General features: G+C 51.1%; 1 protein-coding gene across 1 annotated transcript in view; it reads left to right on the top strand.

Annotated features, from left to right (window-relative positions):
- The window catches only part of pard3ab (par-3 family cell polarity regulator alpha, b), a 51,337-nt gene that overhangs the window by 4,717 nt on the left and 23,729 nt on the right, over positions 1-22,891 (top strand). Inside the window, exons 3-9 of the mRNA XM_060058699.1 lie at positions 4,383-4,471; positions 6,133-6,216; positions 8,643-8,768; positions 11,486-11,922; positions 13,312-13,451; positions 13,940-14,068; positions 16,506-16,541. Coding sequence (XP_059914682.1) covers positions 4,383-4,471; positions 6,133-6,216; positions 8,643-8,768; positions 11,486-11,922; positions 13,312-13,451; positions 13,940-14,068; positions 16,506-16,541 — 1,041 coding nt within the window. The remainder of the gene's footprint in view (positions 1-4,382; positions 4,472-6,132; positions 6,217-8,642; positions 8,769-11,485; positions 11,923-13,311; positions 13,452-13,939; positions 14,069-16,505; positions 16,542-22,891) is intronic.

A 22,891-nucleotide genomic window follows, 5' to 3' on the forward strand; every position in this document is an offset into this window, starting at 1 on the left:
ACGCTAGGATAGACTAGAACACGCTAGGATAGACTAGAACACGCTAGGATAGACTAGGATACGATAGGATAGACTAGAACACGCTAGGATAGACTAGAACACGCTAGGATAGACTAGAACACGCTAGGATAGACTAGAACACGCTAGGATAGACTAGAACACGCTAGGATAGACTAGAACACGCTAGGATAGACTAGAACACGCTAGGATAGACTAGAACACGCTAGGATAGACTAGGATACGATAGGATAGACTAGAACACGCTAGGATAGACTAGAACACGCTAGGATATACTAGAACACGCTAGGATAGACTAGAACACGCTAGGATAGACTAGAACACGCTAGGATATACTAGAACACGCTAGGATATACTAGAACACGCTAGGATATACTAGAACACGCTAGGATAGACTAGAACACGCTAGGATATACTAGAACACGCTAGGATAGACTAGAACACGCTAGGATAGACTAGAACACGCTAGGATATACTAGAACACGCTAGGATAGACTAGAACACGCTAGGATAGACTAGGACACGCTAGGGTAGACTAGAACACGCTAGAATATACGAGAACACACTTGAATTTACTAGAACAAGCTAGGATATAGTAGAGCACGCGAGGATATACTACAACAGGGTGCCCTTTTGTGGTCGAGTCCACATTACCTCGACATATATTAAAACTGTTCTGTTGTTCCCCTGTGGTACCACCTTTAAACAGACACGCACGCACACACACACACACACACACACACACACACACACACACACACACACACACACACACACACACACACACACACACACACACACACACACACACACACACACACATCCTAGTTAAGTTCTATCTCTGTCTCTGGAGACGGACACAGGCCTCATAAATCACAACACGATATCCACGATATAACACACGCAACCTTCATGTTGTGCTGTCATACATGTTCTGATTCATCCATTTGTTCTCTCTCTCCCCTCTATTAGGCATTTATATTATTTATATTCCTTTCATCTCTCTCTCTGTATCGGTTCCGCTCTCTCTCTCTCTATTATTCTTTCTATCTTTGGTCTCCTGCCATAGCCTAGACACGCACATAACACAACCACCCACCTCCACACACACCTTTCCCAGCACAAACACACAGACACACAGACACACACACACACACACACACACACACACACACACACACACACACACACACACACACACACACACACATATACACACACATACACACGCACACACACACACACACACACACACACACACACACACACACACACACACACACACACACACACACACACACACACACACACACACACACACACACACACACATAGACATAGATACACACACACAACCACAGATACGCACACGCACAATCAGAGCTGAACATGACCTCGTTGTTTGTTTGGACAGATGGTCCCAAAAAATCTTTTCAGAAAGACAATATGCTCGCGTTACACCTGTTGCAAAACACTTTGAAGCACACACACTCACACACACACACATTCTCACACCCACACGTAGACACAGAAAACAATGTTGTCTTCGCGCGCGTCCGTTCCCGCCATCTTTTGGGCGATCAGAGAGAGGCGAGATGTGAGGCAGCAGCAGGGGACCGCGCTAACAGCTAGCCTCCGCTAATGCTCCCATCGCTATGGCTCCCGTCGCTACGTCACCGCGCTCGCTAAGCTAGCATTGTTAACACTGTGAGCGGCTGAGTAATATATCCAAAACAATAACTATAACATAGTATTACTATTCATTATTAGAGTTTAGTATCCATAAGCTATTATATGAATCTAATAACTGACTCAAGTGAGCAGAGTCCAGGCTGATCAGGGGTACGGTCTCTCCAGGGCTGGCCTCTTCAGGGGCCCCGTGAGGACTGGAGGGGGTCCCCCTAGGTGTGTCCCCTCTGCGGGGGTCCAGACTATCACACACTCTGTAGACCCCTAACACAGGCTAGTTACAGGAATGGGGAAGGAGGGAGAGTTACACAGGGGAGAGAGGGGGGAGAGGGAGGGACTGGGGAAGATGAGGGAGGGAGGGAGGGAGGGAGGGAGGGAGAGTTACACGGGCGAGAGGGAGGAAGGGAATGGGAGAGCAAGGGAGATGGAGATGGTTTACCAGTGAAGAGGAGAAGAAAGGAGAATATAATAGACCTGAGAGGAATACAGAGAGAGAGGGAGTGCGAGAGAATGGCTCTGTCCGTGTGTGTTGTTGTATCTGATTCATTGTAGCATACGATACAGTGAGTGTGATGTTAGTCATATCGTGTGCGTGTGTCGGAGCGTCTAGGTGAATGTTTATGTAATAGTTGTTTTGACAGATTGTCCTAAAAAGGCCTGTGTGTGAGAGTGAGGCCATGTTAGACTACAGTTAGCTAGAGTGTACGTGCTGTTAGTCACAGCATTGTTTATCTTTCACCAACACAAGGTGTTCAATTTGTGTGTTTCTGTGCAGTCTGGTGGTGACAAAGCATTTAGCTCTGATGTGACACACACACACGTCCATGCAGTGTTATCCTTGTGCCTCTGGCAGGCTCTCTCTCTCTCTCTCTCTCTCTCTCTCCTCTCTCCTCTCTCCTCTCTCCTCACTCAGAGGTTAGGTTCCTCCCAGAGTGAGTGATGGGCGTGTTCCATCCTCACGCCCCACCTCGTCGTTACCCCAGTGTCGGGTAACCATGGCAACTAATTAAACGAGTGCGCGTTATTTGAGGGAACCTGCACCGCCGGTGATGCGTTTGGGTTCTACAGAGGAAAAGCAACCTGTCAATCAAATCCCTCTCGTAATTGTCCTAAAATGTCCTTTTGGTCCCAATCTCTTTAATTGTATTTCACTGTTTGATATATGAACCAATTGTTAATATTTTCAATATTGAATCCATGTTTCTTTGTATAATAATAACCAGCCTTAGCAGTAATTTTCTGTGCAGATAAAACAGTTTTCCTCTGTTTGTGTCCAGACTGAACAAATTTAACGTCATTTAGAAGTAACTCATGCTAGCTAGCCTGTGTCGGGCCACTGGTCTGCTTAGCTGTTACGCCTGTATTGTGCTAGATTGTCACTGGACGCGGTCGGTGTAGCAGCCTTGCTAACGGTCATGCTAGCAGTTGCGCTAGCCAACAGTCATGCTGCTGATTGTCCTAGCTGAAGTTTGTGGTTGCAAGTCGCACTAGCATAGTTTTGCTACCTGTCATTTTAGCTGTTGTGCTAGTGTAATGCTACCACCCAGTGCCTTCCTCAGGCTGTGACTGCAAGGGTCTGAGCAGGAAGAGCAAACTTAATTAGGCTCCACTCCAGCTCCTCTGCCGCGCTGGGCGGAGATCGATTGGTTCTGCCTGACACAATAAGAGCGTCTGACACAATAAGAGCGTGCACAGTGACAGGAGGGCAGCCAACGAGCACTGAGTGCTTCCAGGAGATTCATTCAGCCGGGCACTGTGTGTGCACAAACACATACACACACAGGCACACATACACACACAAAGACACCGGCACACACACCCACAGTCACACACACATGCATATAGATACAGATACTTGCACACATAAACTTATAGATACACACACTCAGACTACTAGATTGAGTGAGAGAGGAGGACAGGTCTCAATGGACTCTCAGATTGAATCTTTAATGAGACTGAATCTAAACTTTCACATACACATGCACACACTCTAAGAGGTCAAAGTGGTCTGCCAGTCTGGCCATTACCCCCCCAGAACAACATTTAATTATTCATAATATACACACACATAATCATATACAAACACACTCACACAGACATGCTATTATCCATAATGCACTGCACCTCCAACACACACAGACGCACGCACGCGTGCACACACACACACACACACCCCTTGGCCCCAGTGCTCTCTGCTGCCATGGTAACGGTACCGCAGACACGGTCACTGCAGGCTCATCTTCACACTGATGAGGCGGTGGGTTGCCATGGTGCGTTGCTGGGGCTGGTTGCCGGGGAAGCATAATCCTCATCCCGTCTGTCGCCATGAAAATGTAATGATTCACCACTCCTCCACTCTCTCCCCACAGAGTGTGTGTGAGAGGATTCTTCTATGGTCTTTTGTGTGTGTGTGCGTATCTGAGTGTGTCATTTATATTGTCTCTTTTATTTTCCTAGTCAAGGACACCAAACTTGTTTGAAACTTTACTGATACACTCATCTTATACAGATATATTCATCTAAAGCTCTTGATTGTGTGTTTCTGATGTAATTCAGTCTTTAGTATACTGCTTAATCTCTCTCTGTTTTAAATTGATGTCATGATGATGTCACCTGTTGACGTGTGTTTGACCCTGACTTTCTGACCTCTGACCTCCTTACCTCTTGCGTTCCAGGACGAGGAGTCCACGGAGGAGAACGGCCGGATCGAGCCGGTCGGGAGCGCAGACTCCTTCCTGGACCATGTCCCCGTACGGAACATAGAGTAAGTCTACCAATCACAAAGCAGAATGGCTGCACAGGGGGCACGGACTAACGTTTGGCTCACGAACTCGTTCACATTTCGTGTATGGCTAACATGAATTTATTAACTGAACTACTGACCAGACTTCCAATTTATTACATCAATAAATAATACAGTTCATCGGATCAGTTGGTGATGTCACAACCTCCATGTTTTCCAAAGATCACGATATTCCGAAAATGGATGATCCCAGAATTGGGTCATTGGGTCTTTTGGTTTTATGGTCATAACACGCATGTTAGCAGTACACGTTAGCGGCACATGCTACCATTGAGTGCTAGCATGTACTGCTAACATCTGTATTATGATCAAGTTGTCATTGTCACGTTGACCATAACACACATGTTAGCAGTACATGCTAGGGGTACATGCTATGGCTGAGTGCTAGCTTGTACCGCTAACGTGCGTGATATGGTCAGGTTGTTGTGATCCCGTTAGCGGTGTGTGCTAGCGCTCCTCGGCGCAGTCACCCGTTGCCCGCGGGCATTAACCGGAGTGGTTTGTTTGTTCCGCTCGGCTGCGCGATGCTCGGCAGTTTAATATTCAGGTACTGTTTGTTTATTCCGCTGGTGGCTCTGACCCTACCTCCTCCTTTTCCTCCTCCTCTTCCTCGTGGTTTAATGGTGCTGTAGGAACCCACTGACCCGTGGCTCTGCTACATGCGGTACACCGCGCTCTGACTGTGAAGGCTGATATCTCCGCTCTGTTTGTATTATTTGTGTTGTTTGTGTTGTTGTTGTTGTGGTGGGCCCGGGACGTGTGGACAAACCATTCAATTAGATCAGGGATTTAATTACAATGCAGAATGTTGTGTTCTAAATCAGTTAACGGCGCGGTCCCCATGGTAACGTGCAGATATTTGATGATTAATGACACCTTGTTTTTATCAAAGCAGTTTAAACAACACAGGGAAATGACGAGGTTTAGCTTCTCTCACTGGTTCCGATTCACTTGAGTTTAACTGAAGGAGTCTGAAGTTATCGGTTGATGAAGTCACCGAGAAATTCCAATTACACCGACATCTGCTGTCGTTTACACACGTCTTCCTTTTTAATGGAATATAATATTAGATAAAATAGCATCAACGAGAGTTTCCTGAAAAGTCTGAAGTCATAACAGGAGTTCTGATGAGAAATCTGAAAGTTTGATTTGAAGTTTCCAGGTATGCTGTTGGTTTTAGTAAACCCTCAAAACAAAGGGTTAAGACGACGAGGGGTTAAGCTAACTTCACCAAGTATGCCAACGGCAGACTTCTAGCTTAGTAAGCTAATTAATGAAGTGCTACGTAGCGCTACTAAGAAAGCTTACGTAGCTTACTTTGAGCTTAGCAAGCTAATTAGCAAACTGCTAGGTGATGCTAGCTGTGATGACGGCTGAAGCCTCTCCCCGGGTTGGGGGTGAGCTCACCGGGGGGGTCCTCTGCATGTGATTGGCTGGTCTGGATCCTTCTCTCTACTTCACTTTCCGCCTCTTTTTAATTCTCTCACCGCTCGGCTGTTTCTGCACCACCTGATTCATGTGTTCTCTTGTTTTCCCCTTCATCACTCCCTCCCTCCCTCTGTTCCTCCCTCCCCCCTCTGCTCCTTCCCCCCACTCCCTCCTCACTCCCCCTCCCCCCCCAGAGGCATGGTGCGGCTGGTGGAGGTGACCAACGACGGCGGCCCCCTGGGGATCCACGTGGTGCCCTTCAGCTCCAGGGACCGCAGGTAACCAGAGGGGGAGGGAGAGGGCTGGGGGGGGGGGGGGGGGAGGTGGTGGAAAGTATGGAGGGGAGGGAGGTAGAGAGAGATATTGAGGGGAGATATGGGGGGAGAGGAGGGAGGAGAGATATGTTTTTGCTGAGGTTCTGTTTTTGCGCACAGCCACACACACACCGTACTGTTAATTATATTTTCTGTATTTCTTTAGCGCTCACACACACACACACACACACACACACACACACACACACACACACACACACACACACACACACACACACACACACACACACACACACACACACACACACACACACACACACACACACACAGGGGCCCTCCGTAGTAGAGGCCCTCCCCAGCAGTGGGTCTGCTATGTGAGGAATGCGGTGTACATTTCCCCGTGTGATATTAGTTCAGGATGTGGCGATCACAGCCCCCCGCCCCCCCAGAGGCCCAGGTACAGCTGGGTTGAGGTCCCTGGGACTAACCCCTCTGGACTCTGGACCTTTCCATCACCAGCCTGAGGGTGACCTCTGACCCCTGACCTGGGTCAGGCCCGTCTGTGAGCGGGTCTTCGGTTCTAAACCGTCCCACTGTGGAAGAGGAGCAGGATGGCCTAGGGGCCGCTCTGTTGACTAGCCCCAGGTTCTGGGTTCGATCCCCAATGTCCCCAGTCTGACCTGGAGGCCTCCTAGAGCCAGGTGACCTCTGACCCCTCCCTGCTCCCTGATGAGGGTCTGGATTCCCTGGAAGTCCCTGAAGACGACAGTGGCTGCTGGATGACTTCATAGGAATAGAGATGGAGGAAAGGATGTGGATCACATCCCGTTGTTCAGAACACCTGCAGCATCAGTTCATCGTAGCCCCTCCCCAACTGAGAGTGGCCCCTCCCCCACTCAGAGGGGCCCCTCCCCAATCGGAGGTGCTGCCTCACGTTGGACCAACACACACCCTATCACTCGCCCCTCCCTGTGTGTGTGTGTGTGTAGATATACACAGTATATATATATATATATATATATATATATATATATTAAAACCTATATATTGATACTTATCTCTCTAAGCTCCGCCGAACATGGCTCTCGTAGAAAGCGTTCCCGGCTCTCTGCGTCGGCGGAGATAATCCCTCCCCTGATAAGAGGCGCTCCGTATCAGTCTCCCCGCCGCCGCCACGCCCGGGCCGCGCAGCGCAGCGTCGCCGTGACAACCAGATTAGGTCGCCGGGGGCGACCGAGAGGAGGAGGCGGCGGCGGCGGCGGCAGCGACTCCGTCGTGGAACTCATCGCCGGTCTGTGATAACATCACGTTGCCGTGGTCACGCTTGGCGCGGTGATGCGGGGCACTTCCTGCCCCGCATCTCCCCCCCCCCCCCCCTCCCTCCATCAGGGTTCATAATCACATTGGGGGGGGGTTCTGTGTTCATTGGTGGAGCCAATGAACACAAGAAAACTAGCGCAGCGCTAAGAGAGTTAGCGCGGCGCAGCGCTAGGAGAGCTAGTGTGGCTTTTCATCCCGGGAATAAGAAGAGCCCCCGTAAAATGTCTGATTGTGTTAGCGGGCGGGGCTGTCTGGGGTAATCTGTTTGAACCTGTGAACTCAACACACACACACACACACACACACACACACACACACACACACACACACACACACACACACACACACACACACACACACACACACACACACACACACACACACACACACACACACACACACACACACCTCCATAATCAGATCTAGTGGATTATAAGCGGTGGAGTGGGGGTTCACTGAGGAAGCAAGCCTTTCCTCAAAGTCACGGGCAAAGTCGATGAATAAATAAACACAGAACTAAACGTAATGTTTATCGGAGGATAACAGGTGTTTGTTTTAATTCACTAAGGAGAGCCATCAGTCTAGTTTAGCTCCAGATAGCTGTAGCTAAAAAACTTGACACGCCAACATTTACACCAGCATCAGCTTCTGAAGTCTGTTCCCATCATGTGCTGCTCCTCTTCCCAGTCTGAGCGCTAGTTTTACAGACTGTTCCATTAACTGCCACTGAGGAACTAGCTTCCATGAGTGGTGGCATTAGCCGTTGGTTAAACTGCAGTCTTACTTAAATAAATAAAAATAAATACATTATTTAACTAACCTGCATAAGACAGCACCCATAGGGAGAACTCATAGTTCATCAGTGTGCGTTTGAGGGAGGCATGACACGCCAATGTAGTCTGGTTTCAATGGTCATTTTAAATACATTTGTGAGATGAAAACATCCATTTATTATAAACTGTATTCATATATATGTATATAGATATCTTGTCATACAACAGTTTATTCTTTAACCGCCACATCCTTGCTGTTAGAAATAACTGACACGGCCTGCCATTTTGAGTAGGGTTTTCCCGCTCTTTTTAACCGATCTGTACCGTTCCCTGCAGGACCCTGGGCCTGCTGGTGAAGCGCCTGGAGCGGGGGGGCAAGGCGGACCAGCAGGAGCTGTTCGAGGAGAACGACTGCATCGTGTGCATCAACAACACGGACTTGCGCAACACGCGCTTCGAACAGTAAGACCCACAGACTTTCCTCCCGCAATACTCCCTTGTACAGAGTTCACCTAGACTCTGCATAGCCTCCTCCTTCATCCCCCCCCCGCCCCCACCCCCTCACCCTCCTCTGACACACTTACTGTGTGTTGTACGTCCAGGCACTTAAAAATAGTACTAAGCATTGTGTAGCATCTTACCCTAGCTATCTTTGTTGTATACGGGGAATAACGGGGTTAACCTAGCGGTTGTTGGTGCTTGGCACTTGGTCCTACTAACATCCTTACTGCACCAACAGCGATATATTGTTGCTTCTCTTTCTTCTGACAGTCGTACTTATTGTGTGTCGCTTTGGATTAAAGACTCTTCTAGACGCCCTCAATGTAAATGTCCTCCCTCGCTCGGCTACAGACTGTCCTCCACACTATGCTAGGCTAACCCGTCCTGTGCCTGTTTAGGCTAGCGTCCCTCTTAGAGGAGTGCATTATTCACAGCTCTGCTGGCCTCACTGGTCCCTTAGCTTCCCGGGCTCGGCCCCCACGGCTCCTGCTGACATAGCCGTAGCTCGGCATTAGCATCCTCCGCCCTGCTCTGTGTAGCACCTGTCCAGCAGGTAGCACGACGTGGTGATAGTATGTAGCATACTGTGCTACATACGGTGGGCTTACTGTGACCAGTTGAGTTCAATGTCAAACGATATTGAGAGCAAAGTAACGACACAGACCGACTTCATCAGCTGTACACGTTGTTTTAGTTTCCTTGATTCATTGTTTCACGGACAGGGACCACGAGGAGAGATGGAGGAGCAGGCTGAAGCAGAGAAGGAATTGAATGTAGCCTAGGGCCGCAGCTGGGAATCAAACCTGCGGCCACTGCAGGGTGTACCACCTGTGTGGTTAGCGTGCCCCCCCTCCCACCTCCCCTTTCCCTTCTGCCGCATATCCCTGAAGTGAGCGCTGTTGTTTCACACTGAGTCACATGTCCGCTATCTAGCTGTTAGCTACCTAGCTGTTAGCTACCTAGCTTGCTCCCTAGTGTAGCGCCGCTCGACCTCTGGTGCGTGTTGTCAGAATAAACGCGCTACCTCCAGTCTTCTGCAGGATGCATAATTCATAGCTTCTGTTGTTCAGGGAGACATGCTGTGTGATAGAGCACTCTTAACGCACACACACACACATGCACACACATGCACAGACACACACACACACACACACACACACACACACACACACACACACACACACACACACACACACACACACACACACACACACACACACACACACACACACACACACACACACACACACACACAAAACTCACACACACACACACACACACACACACACACAAAACTCACACGCACATAAAACTCACACGCATGTATTTGAAAGCTGAGGGATTAGGGTCCACATTCCTGGCGTTCCTGGTCTTGGGAACGTTGCCTCCCAACGACTAGGAAATGGGAATCGAACTCGCAAACAACGTGAGGGGCCTCTTGGCCGGTCACTACGGGGCCGGGGGATTCAGAGGAGGGCCCCGAGCTCATGTTTTTATTATCGCCCCCCTGGCCCAGCTGTCTGAGGGTGGGGGTGGGGGTGGGGGTGGATCAGTGTGTATGGGGGGGGTCTGAGTGAGGGGTGGAGGGGGTGATGTTGATGGAGGTGGGTCAGGGTATTGGGTGGTGGTTGTAGTGGGTGGTGTAGAGCAGTGGTCTGCTGATGGTGGAGGTGGGTCATGTTATCAGTGGGGGTTGTAGAGTAGGGGTCTGCTTTAGGGTGGAGGTGTTTCATGGTCATGCTAAGGCTCTTAGTGGTGACGTAGCGGTGAGGGCTCATCCCAGAGTATGGTGGGTGGTGTAACAGGTGTGGCTAACAAGGAGCTACTGCCCCCCCCTACCACACACACAATCCTCTGCTGGAGCCCCCTTCATCTGCCGCCAAATGAGAGGATTATGGGTATTATTATGGGATAGTGCTGGCTCTGTGTGTTTATAGGCCTGAAGCCAGCAACAAGTGTTCGCTTACCGCCTGCAGATGGAGGGAGATGGTGTGTGTGTGTGTGTGTGTGTGTGTGTGTGTGTGTGTGTGTGTGTGTGTGTGTGTGTGTGTGTGTGTGTGTGTGTGTGTGTGTGTGTGTGTGTGTGTGTGTGTGTGTGTGTGTGTGTGTGCGCGTTTGTGTGTGTGTGCGCGTTTGTGTGTGTGTTTCAGAGACTGAGAATATGTGTGAGAGAGAGCTGGTGTGTGTGTGTGTGTGAGAATGTTGGCTGGAGTGTGTGTGTGTGTGTAGACATGGTTGGGGATTTCCAGGCTCAACATGACAGTGGGCCTCATGTCTTCTGTAAACTCAGACGCTCCCGACCGGAGTGGAAACACTAACAAGGCAGGAAGGACATGCATGCAGAGACTTAGGAGGAACTCCCTAAGACCCTACTCTACAGTAGAGGCTTATGAGGACCTATAAGACTGTAGAGTAGAGTGGTGTGGTAGTGGTAGTGTTCCCCTCGGGTTCAATAAAGTTATCTGAATTTGTCACCCTTCTAACCCACCTTTATGCAGTTGGCGACCCCAATTGGCGCTTGTTTTTGTTCTGCCTCACGTCCCTAAACCATGTTCCTCTCTGCCCCGCCCCCCTCTCTGCCCCCTCCCCCCTCTCTGCCCCGCCCCCCTCTCTGCCCCTCCCCCCTCTGTGTCCCCGCCCCCTCTCTGACCCCGCCCCCCTCTGTGCCCCGCCCCCAGGGCCCAGAACATGTTCCGTCAGGCCATGCGGTCGCCCCTCATCGTGTTCCACGTGGTTCCGTCGGCGCTGAAGTCGCGGTACGAGGCGATGTCCCTGGGGGACGGCCGCACGCCGTCGGGCTCCTCGTACGGCTCGGACCGCTTCAGCCCCGACTCGCTGGGCGGGAGCTCCGCCTCCGACCACGGCCTGCCCCCGCGCGTGGGCGTCGCCCGCCACGCCTCACAGACGCACGCCCACTCGCCGCTCCTGGACCACCCCGGGGCGGAGCGGCCGGGGCCCTACCCCCCCGGGGGTGGGGCCGCCACCCTGCCCCACCCCGCCGCCAAGCCCCCCACAGGCCACGCCCCCTCGCCACAGCGCGGGCAAGGCTCCGCCCCTGCCCTCGGCGGCTTCACCAAGAAGGTGGGGAGGAGGCTGAACATCCTGCTGAAGAAAGGTGAGCCCCAACCACACTTATGACGTAGGTCTGACCTCATTGGGCTGCCAGGCGCCACCTGACCGCCGTGATCGTTCTGATTGGACGGTGGCACGCTGTTTGATGTGGAGCTGTTTCCTGGTGTGTGTGTGTGTTCCTGGTTCAGTCGACTCAGAGGAATCCAGCCTCAGTTTGAGGTCAAATGGAGGTCAGGGTGTCGGGAGGGTCAGGCTCAGCGTTTACAATCCCTGTCGGGAGGTTCTGGGTTGGAATCCCAGTGTCCACAGTCCACCTGTAGACCTCGGTAGAGCCACACCTGCTCTTCACTGACCCGATGGTAAGCAGGTCAGACTGAGGTCAAACTCAGGTCAAACGCCATTGGTCAGCAGGATTTATCTCCCTTGCAAAAAAACGTAAACATCGGCCAATCCCGCGGGTGCAGCCTTTTGACGGACAGCTGGCCCGGCCCGCCCCACCTGTGCCAGCTGTCAGGTGCTCTGCTGCCGTCGCCACGGCCGCGGAGGCGGTTGCTAAGCACCCAAGGGTCCCGGTGTCTGTCAAACCCCGGGCAGGGAGCAGGACCGGGACGTACCATATGGCCGCTGGAGTTTAAAACGGAACCGGTTTCCCTCGCTGGGGGGAGAGAGGAGAGGGGGAGGAGGGCGTTGGACCCCAGCCCGGGAAATTAATAAATAAACCAACCCGGCGGCGCCATCTGTCCACACCGGGAGACGAGCGGGAGGACGGGGACGCCTTTCATTCCATTAGCTCCTCGCCTGATGAGTAGGTGGACGGTGGAGGGGAGGGGAGGGGGGAGGGGGAGGAGTGGGGGAGTTGAGGGGGAGGAGTAAGAGAGTGTGGGGTGTAGCGGGGAGGGAGCGAGGCTGTAGCGGACCACGGGTCTGTTCAGTCTGGGCGGTGCTCGCCCTCAGGCTGTTCTGTTCTTCTGGTCGGCGGCAGCCACAGACGTTGGGAGGGTTCGGGCGTTTCCCCAGAGCGGCTCGTCTTCTGACTCACCGCATCACTTCCTGCCGCTGTCTAAACTCCTCGCTCGGAGCTCCAATCCAAACGCGGCAGGTCTATGTGTGTAGCGACCAATCAGAGACCTTCGTTCTGCTGCATGACAATATGACTAGTGGCCGGTTCTGAAAGGGAACTATTTAACCACAAGGTGGTGATTTTTGCATAAAAAATAAATAATTGACAATTAAAATTTGAATTTGTAAAAATTTTAAGTTTTCAAATTTTAAGAATTTCAAATAAAACATTTCATAATTTTCAAGGATTACAATTCCCGGTTCCAACCGTGCCACTTCCTTCCCGGCTTCCCTGTTCAAACCGTTTCATTACCTGTCCGGCCTCACCGTTCTAACCGTGTCACTTCCTGTGTGTGCTGCGACGCCGCCTTAGGTCCGGAGGGTCTGGGCTTCAGCATCACATCGCGGGACGTCCCGATCGGGGGCTCGGCGCCCATCTACGTCAAGAACATCCTGGCCCGGGGGGCCGCCATCCAAGATGGCCGCCTGAAGGCGGGGGACCGGCTGATGGAGGTGAGGTCACCGCGCGGTGGGGGGGAGGGGGGTCAGTTTCAGAACCCACCCTCTAGTGACATCACAAGGGGTGGGAGGGGGGGATGCACCCAGATGTATGGTGGGTGAATCAGTCAGTCTGTCCACTGGACTGTACCTTTAATCAGCAAGATCCACCCAGATGCATGGTGGGCAAATGACCCTGCCAGTCAGTATACTGGACTGTCCCTTTAATCTGCATCAGGACAAACAGCTTTGTTTAACTGTGGTTCGTTTTGTGTTGAATTGTCGCATAAGCTCCACATTAACTACTGAACCAAGGCTTTTAAACATCTAAGTGACTCTTGAACATTAATACGTATAATTTGTAAAGACGTATACAAAGCCTTAAGTAGTTGTGATTTGTATTCTTTAATACGGTCATCAGGGCTTGTGTCCTGGTGGACTGACAGCTGCTGTTCCAGGTGTTTTAGCAGCGAGCTAACTCTAACACTAACGTACCTGCGCAGGTGAGCGGCGTGGACTTGCATGGGCGGAGCCAGGAGGAGGTGGTGTCGCTGCTCCGGAACACGCCCATGGGCGGAGCTGTGAAGCTGCTGGTGCTGAGACAGGAGGACAGCTTCCTGCCGCGAGACGCGGTACGGGGGGGGGGGGGGGGTGTGTGTGTGTGTGTGTATTGGGATGGGGGAGAGTGATTGGGGTAATAAACTGGTATTACCCACATTTTATCCCCCATCTCTCAAATGTTCTCCATTTTAGATCAAGTCCATAACGTCTGCTCGCTCTCAGTGTAGCAGCCCCGCGCAACATTAGCTTCAGTTGGCGTCGTAACAACATTCACCTTTTCCTGCTTCTCTTTCTACTCAATCTCACACCTTCATTCACATTCACCTGATTTCACTCAGCTGTCTCTCTGCAACTCTGTGTGACTCTCACTCTTTTTTATTTCTCTCCCCCCTCTCGCTCTCTGTCTCTCTCTCTCACCCCCTTCTCTCGCTCTCTCTTCGCCGAGCTGATTGGCTACATTTCCGTAAAGCAGTTGAATCCTTTCAAACGACAAGGGAGAGAGAGAGAGAGAGAGAGAGAGAGAGAGAGAGAGAGAGAGAGAGAGAGAGAGAGAGAGAGAGAGAGAGAGATCAATGGTTGCACCTGATTTACATGCCTGTGATTCTATAGTCTCCACACACCCATCAGAGACTACACGCACATACACATGCACACACTCTCCCCCACACCAACGCATATGTGTGCGTGGACACACACCTTAGCAAACACACCTTTACTAAAACAAACACACACACCTTAACAAACGCACACAATTGTAGGTGCCTCAAAGCGCCATGTGCGTCTAAGCGTGCGTCTAAGCGTTCCTCTGAGCGTCTGTCGCTCCACCCAGCAGATGTCGGCCCAGCTTGACGTCTTCATAACTCACGCGAGCGTTCGCTAATTCAGCCGCCGTCCCTGAAGGAGGTGTTCTGCACGGCGGTGACAGATGCTACCCAGCATTCATCAGGAGAAGCGACGCGGCTTTAAGTTAAAACACGACGCCGGAGTCGGACTCCTCACAAGATGGCCGTTTCTTGTTCCGATTAGGCGGGAAAACCTAAACGCAGGGACCGGTTTAAACCGCCTTTAACCACCTGTTTGATGTGTCAGAGAAAGCAGTTCAAACTTTACAATACAACTAGAAATGAGTTCCCACTTTGGTACGTTCAAACCACGAAGACAACTTCATGAGAAGATTGCTAAACATAAAAGCCTTAGTTCTAGATCGCTCTACAGCCCCCACAGCCCAGCGTTATCACAAACCCTCTCCACACGGCCCCGGGCCCCCAGGACCCGATAGCCCACCATCAAGGGCCGACCGGGGTCCGTAATCAGCGTCGCGGGGAACCAGTCAGCCACTCTGGTGCCCGGCCCGATCGCAGGCTGTCAGAGCGAGCGCTATGCCGGGGGGGGGGGGGGGGGGGGGGGGCGATGGCTATCAGGGGATGAGAGGCGGCTGATGGCTCCCTGCGAGTGAGGGGTTTATCTGATGGGGGGGGGGGGGGGCGGGCGGAAAGAGGGGGGGGGGGGGCCGAGGGGGTCTGCGTCGGCGTGGAGACGCAGAGCCTCCATCAAAGCGTATCTCCCGGGGACAGACGGACAGAGGGAGCCCGTCGGTTTTATTAAAGCGGTGTCGACGCCGTGTGTAACCGAACGCAGGCGGTCAAACGGGTTGATCTGCGGAGGGGGGTTCGCTGGGGTGCGGCGGTGTTCGAGTCCATCGCATGTGATCTGTAGCGGGCGGTGCTACATTTGCGCGGCGTGCGAGGTACTGAGGGAGGACACGTCGGAATGTAACCTTTTGTGTTGTGTTGTGCGTTTAGCGCGCGCGACAAGCAAGGTGTCCACAACTATTCGCCGTCACAGAGCCGGGAGTAGGGCGGGAGCCAGCGATTTGGGATCTGGTCAGAGCGCTCTCTGCCGGCGTTCAGAGCAGACTGACCCCGCTCTCCTCTCCCCTTGCTGCCTTTTTTTAGTCGTTCGTCGTTTAGTCGTTTCGTTCATACGCATCCTCTTGTCTCCTTGACAACACATTCGTCCTCTCGTCTCCTTGGCGCCATGGCTGCCTTGCTCATGGGCCCTCTGCCTCGATGCATCATGCTGTGCTTTCATAGACAGAACTCCTTGAGGAAGTGTTGATCCGGGCGGCTCTCTGCTCTCTACTCTCTGTTTACCGCAAGGATTTTAAACAGCTTGGTATTGATCTGAACTGGATTCGCCTTTTGAATCGTCTGATAGGTGTTGGTGATGTCACAGCTTCCTGACCGTGGTGACCCAGCGGTGCTCTGGTTACCGTGGTGACCCAGTGGTGCTCTGGTTACCGTGGTAACCCAGCCTGCTCTGGTTACGTGGTAACTCAGCCTGCTCTGGTTACCGTGGTAACCCAGCCTGCTCTGGTTACCGTGGTGACCCAGTGTTGCTCTGGTTACTTTGTTGATCCAGTGTTGCTCTGGTTACCGTGGTGACCCAGATGTGCTCTGGTTACCGTGGCAATGTGTTATAACACCTCTCCGTCTCTTTGTCCCGCAGAACGCCAGCCCCCTGACGCAGAGCACCAGAGACTTGGTGAGGACACAACCTATATAATCTATTCAATGTATATAATCTATAATGTATACACACATAATCTGCGGCCATCTGGTTTGTTGAGGAAAAGGCCTAACCTGCGCTCCCATTGTGTGCTCCAGTTAACCTCTCTGTTAGCCTCTCTCTCTGTTAGCCTCTCTCTGTTAGCCTCTCTCTCTGTTAGCCTCTCTCTCTGTTAGCCTCTCTCTGTTAGCCTCTCTCTGTTAGCCTCTCTCTCTGTTAGCCTCTCTCTGTTAGCCTCTCTCTGTTAGCCTCTCTGTTAGCCTCTCTCTCTGTTAGCCTCTCTCTCTGTTAGCCTCTCTCTCTGTTAGCCTCTCTCTGTTAGCCTCTCTCTCTGTTAGCCTCTCTCTCTGTTAGCCTCTCTCTGTTAGCCTCTCTCTGTTAGCCTCTCTCTCTGTTAGCCTCTCTCTCTGTTAGCCTCTCTCTCTGTTAGCCTCTCTCTCTGTTAGCCTCTCTCTCTGTTAGCCTCTCTCTCTGTTAGCCTCTCTCTCTGTTAGCCTCTCTCTGTTAGCCTCTCTCTCTGTTAGCCTCTCTCTCTGTTAGCCTCTCTCTCTGTTAGCCTCTCTCTCTGTTAGCCTCTCTCTCTGTTAGCCTCTCTCTCTGTTAGCCTCTCTCTCTGTTAGCCTCTCTCTGTTAGCCTCTCTCTCTGTTAGCCTCTCTCTGTTAGCCTCTCTCTCTGTTAGCCTCTCTCTCTGTTAGCCTCTCTCTCTGTTAGCCTCTCTCTCTGTTAGCCTCTCTCTCTGTTAGCCTCTCTCTCTGTTAGCCTCTCTCTCTGTTAGCCTCTCTCTGTTAGCCTCTCTCTCTGTTAGCCTCTCTCTCTGTTAGCCTCTCTCTCTGTTAGCCTCTCTCTCTGTTAGCCTCTCTCTGTTAGCCTCTCTCTCTGTTAGCCTCTCTCTCTGTTAGCCTCTCTCTCTGTTAGCCTCTCTCTCTGTTAGCCTCTCTCTGTTAGCCTCTCTCTCTGTTAGCCTCTCTCTGTTAGCCTCTCTCTCTGTTAGCCTCTCTCTCTGTTAGCCTCTCTCTCTGTTAGCCTCTCTCTCTGTTAGCCTCTCTCTCTGTTAGCCTCTCTCTCTGTTAGCCTCTCTCTCTGTTAGCCTCTCTCTCTGTTAGCCTCTCTCTGTTAGCCTCTCTCTCTGTTAGCCTCTCTCTCTGTTAGCCTCTCTCTGTTAGCCTCTCTCTCTGTTAGCCTCTCTCTCTGTTAGCCTCTCTCTGTTAGCCTCTCTCTCTGTTAGCCTCTCTCTCTGTTAGCCTCTCTCTGTTAGCCTCTCTCTCTGTTAGCCTCTCTCTCTGTTAGCCTCTCTCTCTGTTAGCCTCTCTCTGTTAACCTTTCTATTAGCCACCCTCTGTTAGCCTCTCTCTATTAGCCCCAAGCCCTGCGGTGTCTGATCACCTGACCCCCCTCAGACTAACGACCTCCTCCTCACCCGCTCTCAGTCGTAATCACCTCCGCTAACGCCGCCGCCCGCAGCTGCCGCTGTCTTAAACGGACGCCGTCTCTTTAAGAGATGCTTGTCTTTTATTGGGCATTAAAAGGCTGTTAGGATTTCCATAAGGCCGTTTTAAATACATAACTCCCGCCGTAATGGCGGCGGCGGCGCTGCTCGCGCACACAGAACAATATTTTAACTCCACATCACATCTGGCCCTGGGCCTCTGATTGGCTGCTGTGTGTGGGGTGCGTTAAGGGCTTAATTGGCCGGTTAATTTGATTGGCTGTGAAGCTGGCGGCCGTCATCACAGGAGCTGATGTTGATTATCTACACAGCTGGTGATAACACACACACACAGATGAACACAGACACACATGCACATACACAAACATGCACACACACATAAATGCGCACACACACAGATGCGCACACACACACACACACACAGCAAACAGATGCGAGCGCACTCATACACACAAAGATTGACGCATGCATGGGTGCACACAAACAAACAAAAACACCCAGATGCACACAGACACTCAGGTGTACAAAGACTCACACCCTTAAATATAACACACAATCACACAGTCACACACACACACACACGCACGCACGCACACGAACACACGCGCAGCATAGGCTTGTGCTGGCGTTCCAGTATCACCAGTAGGACTACAGACTGTTGGATGTGAGCCCACTTGAATGGAGATATCAGGAGCATTCAGTGGGGCCAACACAATGGGTCTCTCTCCCTCTCTAGCTCTCTCCCTCTCTCTGTCTTTGCTCTCTCTGTCTGTATCCCGTGCACTCTCTTTGTCTCTCTCTCCCTCTCTGTCCATCTCTCCCTCTCTCCCTCTCACCCTCTCTCTCTCCCTCTCACCCTCTCTCTCTCACTCTCGCTCACTGTCTTTGTCTCTGTCTCTCCTAAATGTGAGTCAATCTTTCTTCTTTCTTTTGTTTCTCTCCCTCTTTCTGTATCATTCTCGGAACCACAAGCACGCATGCACACGCTTACATTAAGCACACACACATTACACTCACTCACAGTAAACGCACATACATAATGCAGACACACACACAAACACGCACATCAAACGTATATACATTACACAGACGCTCACATTGAGGGCAAATACATTGCACACACAAACTAACATAAAGTAAAAAATCTTTAAAAACACACACGCACACTAACATTAAGCAAAAAATCATTACAAACAAACACTTACATTAAGCAAAAAGACATCCCTCAGTCACACACACATTAACATTAAGCGATAACATTACCGACACAGACAAACTGACAGACACACACACACCCCCTCTGAGTGCGTCAGGCCACAGCTCCCATCATTAAAGGCATCCATCTTGTCATGCACGCCCCCTCGTGCACTCCCCCGCCGTGCACACCTAATGGACCCGTAACGCCACCTCGCCGCCCGCTGGTTCTGCTCATCAGTCAGCAGACGCAGCCCCCCCCCCCCCTACGCCCCCCCCCTCCCCTTTCTAGCACAGTGGCCCTAGAAGCTAGAAGATAGCACGGCGGCGCCAGCGCTATGTAAATGCTGCGCTCAGACGCCCAGTCACCCAACCAATTACACAGCGCCCTGTCCTCCGCTGTGCTACGCTATGCTAGGCTAGGTTATGATACACTATGTAGCATTGCTCCTGTAGGCACAGTGAGGGCTAGCGTTGGGCTATGTGTGTGCGGGGGCAGTTGGTTGGTTGGTCGGTTCGGACGTCTCTTCGACTGCTCTCTGGTTTGAAACGGTCCGAACCGGTTCTGGATCTGGTTCAGTTCAGTTGCTCTATTTGGTTTCCTATGGTGGCGACACAGGGTCCCTTTAGCCCCAGCCTCACCTTGATGATGTCACCACAACACAGGGTCAGCACGTCACAGCTAGTATGTTAGCAGCGTTAGGCTAACAAAGCGTAGCGTGTATTACCATATCGTGCTAAAGCCTTTCCAGCAGCTTCCAAAACCCATTCCGCTTGGGATTCGCCTCCGACTCTATATACGTAGCATTTCACAGCACAAGGAAACATCGTCACATCGCTAGGGTAGCAAGATCGCTAGCATCATAAGCTTAGCTGAGCAGGACAGCGGAGGTGTTGATTAATGGGCGCTAGCGGAGCTAGCACGCTAGCTCTAATCTACGCATAACCATTCAGATAGGGCCAGTGGTGTAGACACAGGTTTAATCACGTACACTCACTCAATCAATCAATCACTTACTCACTTATTCACACAGTGACAGACAAAGTGAGAGTGATGAAAAGGCCTCACCTTTTGTGACAGAGGTAAGACGGTATATTATATCTGTCTTTGTCAACATAAGAGTTCAGTACTTCAGATGAGAGAGAGAGAGAGAGAGAGAGAGAGAGAGAGAGAGAGAGAGAGAGAGAGAGAGAGAGAGAGAGAGAGAGAGAGAGAGAGAGAGAGAGAGAGAGAGAGAGAGAGAGAGAGAGAGAGAGAGAGAGAGAGAGAGAGAGAGAGAGAGAATGTGAATGAACTGGGACCTGGTTAGACACAGTGGGAGGAGACCTGTATGCATCGACAGAGCTACAGTCACACCCGCGTTCCCATGAGCAATTACACACTCTGCTGAACCTCCTGCTCCTCTGCTAATGTCCACTCTTCTTCTGCTCTGTGTGTGTGTGTCTGTGAATAGGTTGGTTTGGACGCTGAGTTAGCGACCAAACAGCTAGTTGCCGCAGCGATTATAGCAGGGAGTGTGTATTTGTGTGTGGGTTTCTGTGTGAGGCAGAAAGTTTGAGCAAGGGACACGGAGATGAAGAGAGAGATGAATAGAATACATGAATAGAATTGTATGAGGGAGAGATAAGGTGAGAGATGGAATAAAAGAGAGAGGTGACAGGTTTGGATTCCTTTGTGTGATCTATCCATTCATTCTCTGTCCCTTACTCTCTCACTCTCCAACTCCCCCCTCTCTCTCTCTCCATCTCCCTCTATCTCTCTCCCCCTCTCTCTCTCTATCCATCTCCCTCTCTATATCCCCCTCTCTCTCCATCTAAGTAAGTAATTATTTAATCTCCCCCCTCTCTTTCTCCATTTCCTTCTCTAACTATCTCCCCCCTCACTCTCGATCTCCCTCCATCTCTCTCCCCCTCCCTCCCTCTCTATCTCCCCTCTCTCCATCTCCCTCTTTATCCTGTCCTCTTCCTTTCATTCTCTCTTCATTGAGTTATACTGCCTCCCCCCTGCCTCCCACACTTCCTCTCTGTGCCCCCTCTCCCTCCCCCTTTCACCCCTTCTCATCCCCTCTTTCTCGTTCTTACCCCTTGCTCAATCTCCTCTTCTCTCCACCCTCCCTCTCACCCCTCTCTCTCCTCTCACCCCTCCCTCTCTCTCCCCTCTTCACCCTCTCCCTCCCTCTCTCACCCCGCTCTCTCCCTTCCTCACCCCCCTCCAGAGTAATTCCATAATAATGCTCGAATGACACTGAGCCTAATGATTGAATTCATTAGACGTGCACCACCACACACACACACACACACACACACACACACACACACACACACACACACACACACACACACACACACACACACACACACACACACACACACACACACACACGTCATAAACACACACAGGAAACATGCGTGTTCCTTCTATTCAGAAGACAGCTGTCAAATGCAATTGTTGTTATAATAGAGGGAAGGAGGGAGGCATGGGAGGAGAGAGGAAGGGAGAGTGAGGGGAGCGAGAGAGATAAAGGGTGGAAGTGAGATAGCTGGAGAGGGTGCAAGCCATAGGAAACAGACAGAGACAGAGAGAGGGAGAGGGAGAGTTTTCATGTAAAGTACGTTGTCGCCTGCAGGGCTACAACACAGATTAATACGGCTTCAATCAACTGTGTGTGTGTGTGTGTGTGTGTGTGTGTGTGTGTGTGTGTGTGTGAGTGTGTTGTCAGTGTAGTTCAATTGAAAATGCCTTCTCGTCATGGAAATTGGATAAAACTTTTCTTTAAATGCTATTACTTGTATCTCTCTCTCTCTCTCTCTCTCTCTCTCTCTCTCTCTCTCTCTCTCTCTCTCTCTCTCTCTCTCTCTCTCTCTCTCCTCTCTGCGGTTTTTCCGTTGAATGTATTGTAGAATTTGACTAGACGTAGGTGCTTTTGTTTTGTTCCAAGGTTTGAAGGTTATTAGTTTCTATTATAAGGTTGCGGGTTTGAATTGGGCCTTTGGTTTGTTTGTTTTGTGTTAGTTAACTCTTTATCGCTGATCGGTGAATGATGATGGTTTAAATATGGAAGTCACTTCACTCTGTTGTATCAATTGTATAATTTTCTATTGTAGGACTGTTCATCTGTAGATTTCTGGTCATGAGGCTACTTTGGCTAGAGGCAACGTGATTGGTAGATCAACTTGCTCGTTAAAACATCTGGGCGGGTGGGGTTAGAGGGTAGATTTTTGTTAATACACCTGAGCATGCTCTTACCTGCGTTGGGGTCGGGTCGTGGTGTGAGGTTAATCTCGTCGGCTACTGTTAAGGGAACAGATGGGGGTCAAGGGTCAAAGGTTAGTGAACATTCCACATGCTACATTCGTCATGGCAAGGAGACATTAGCGAGAGACAAGCCATGCAGGAGAGGGCGTAGCGAGAGAAAATATATAGGAGAGAGAGAGAGAGAGAGAGAGAGAGAGAGGAGCACAGAGAGAGAGAGAGAGAGAGAGCACAAGAGAGAGCGCGGGAATTGAAGAGGGTTGTTTTGTGTAGAGATAAGCGATCAGGCGGTAGAGCGGTATCAACACAGAGCACAGATTACAGATCTGCCCTCAGAACTCCTCAGCCCGCGATCACGTCGCAGTACGAAGCCATTTACACCGGGGGACAGGGAGGGAGGGGTGGAGGGAGGGAGGAGGAGATAGGTCATC

Source organism: Gadus macrocephalus, chromosome 8 (assembly GCF_031168955.1).
Source record: "Gadus macrocephalus chromosome 8, ASM3116895v1".
Lineage (NCBI taxonomy): Eukaryota > Metazoa > Chordata > Actinopteri > Gadiformes > Gadidae > Gadus > Gadus macrocephalus.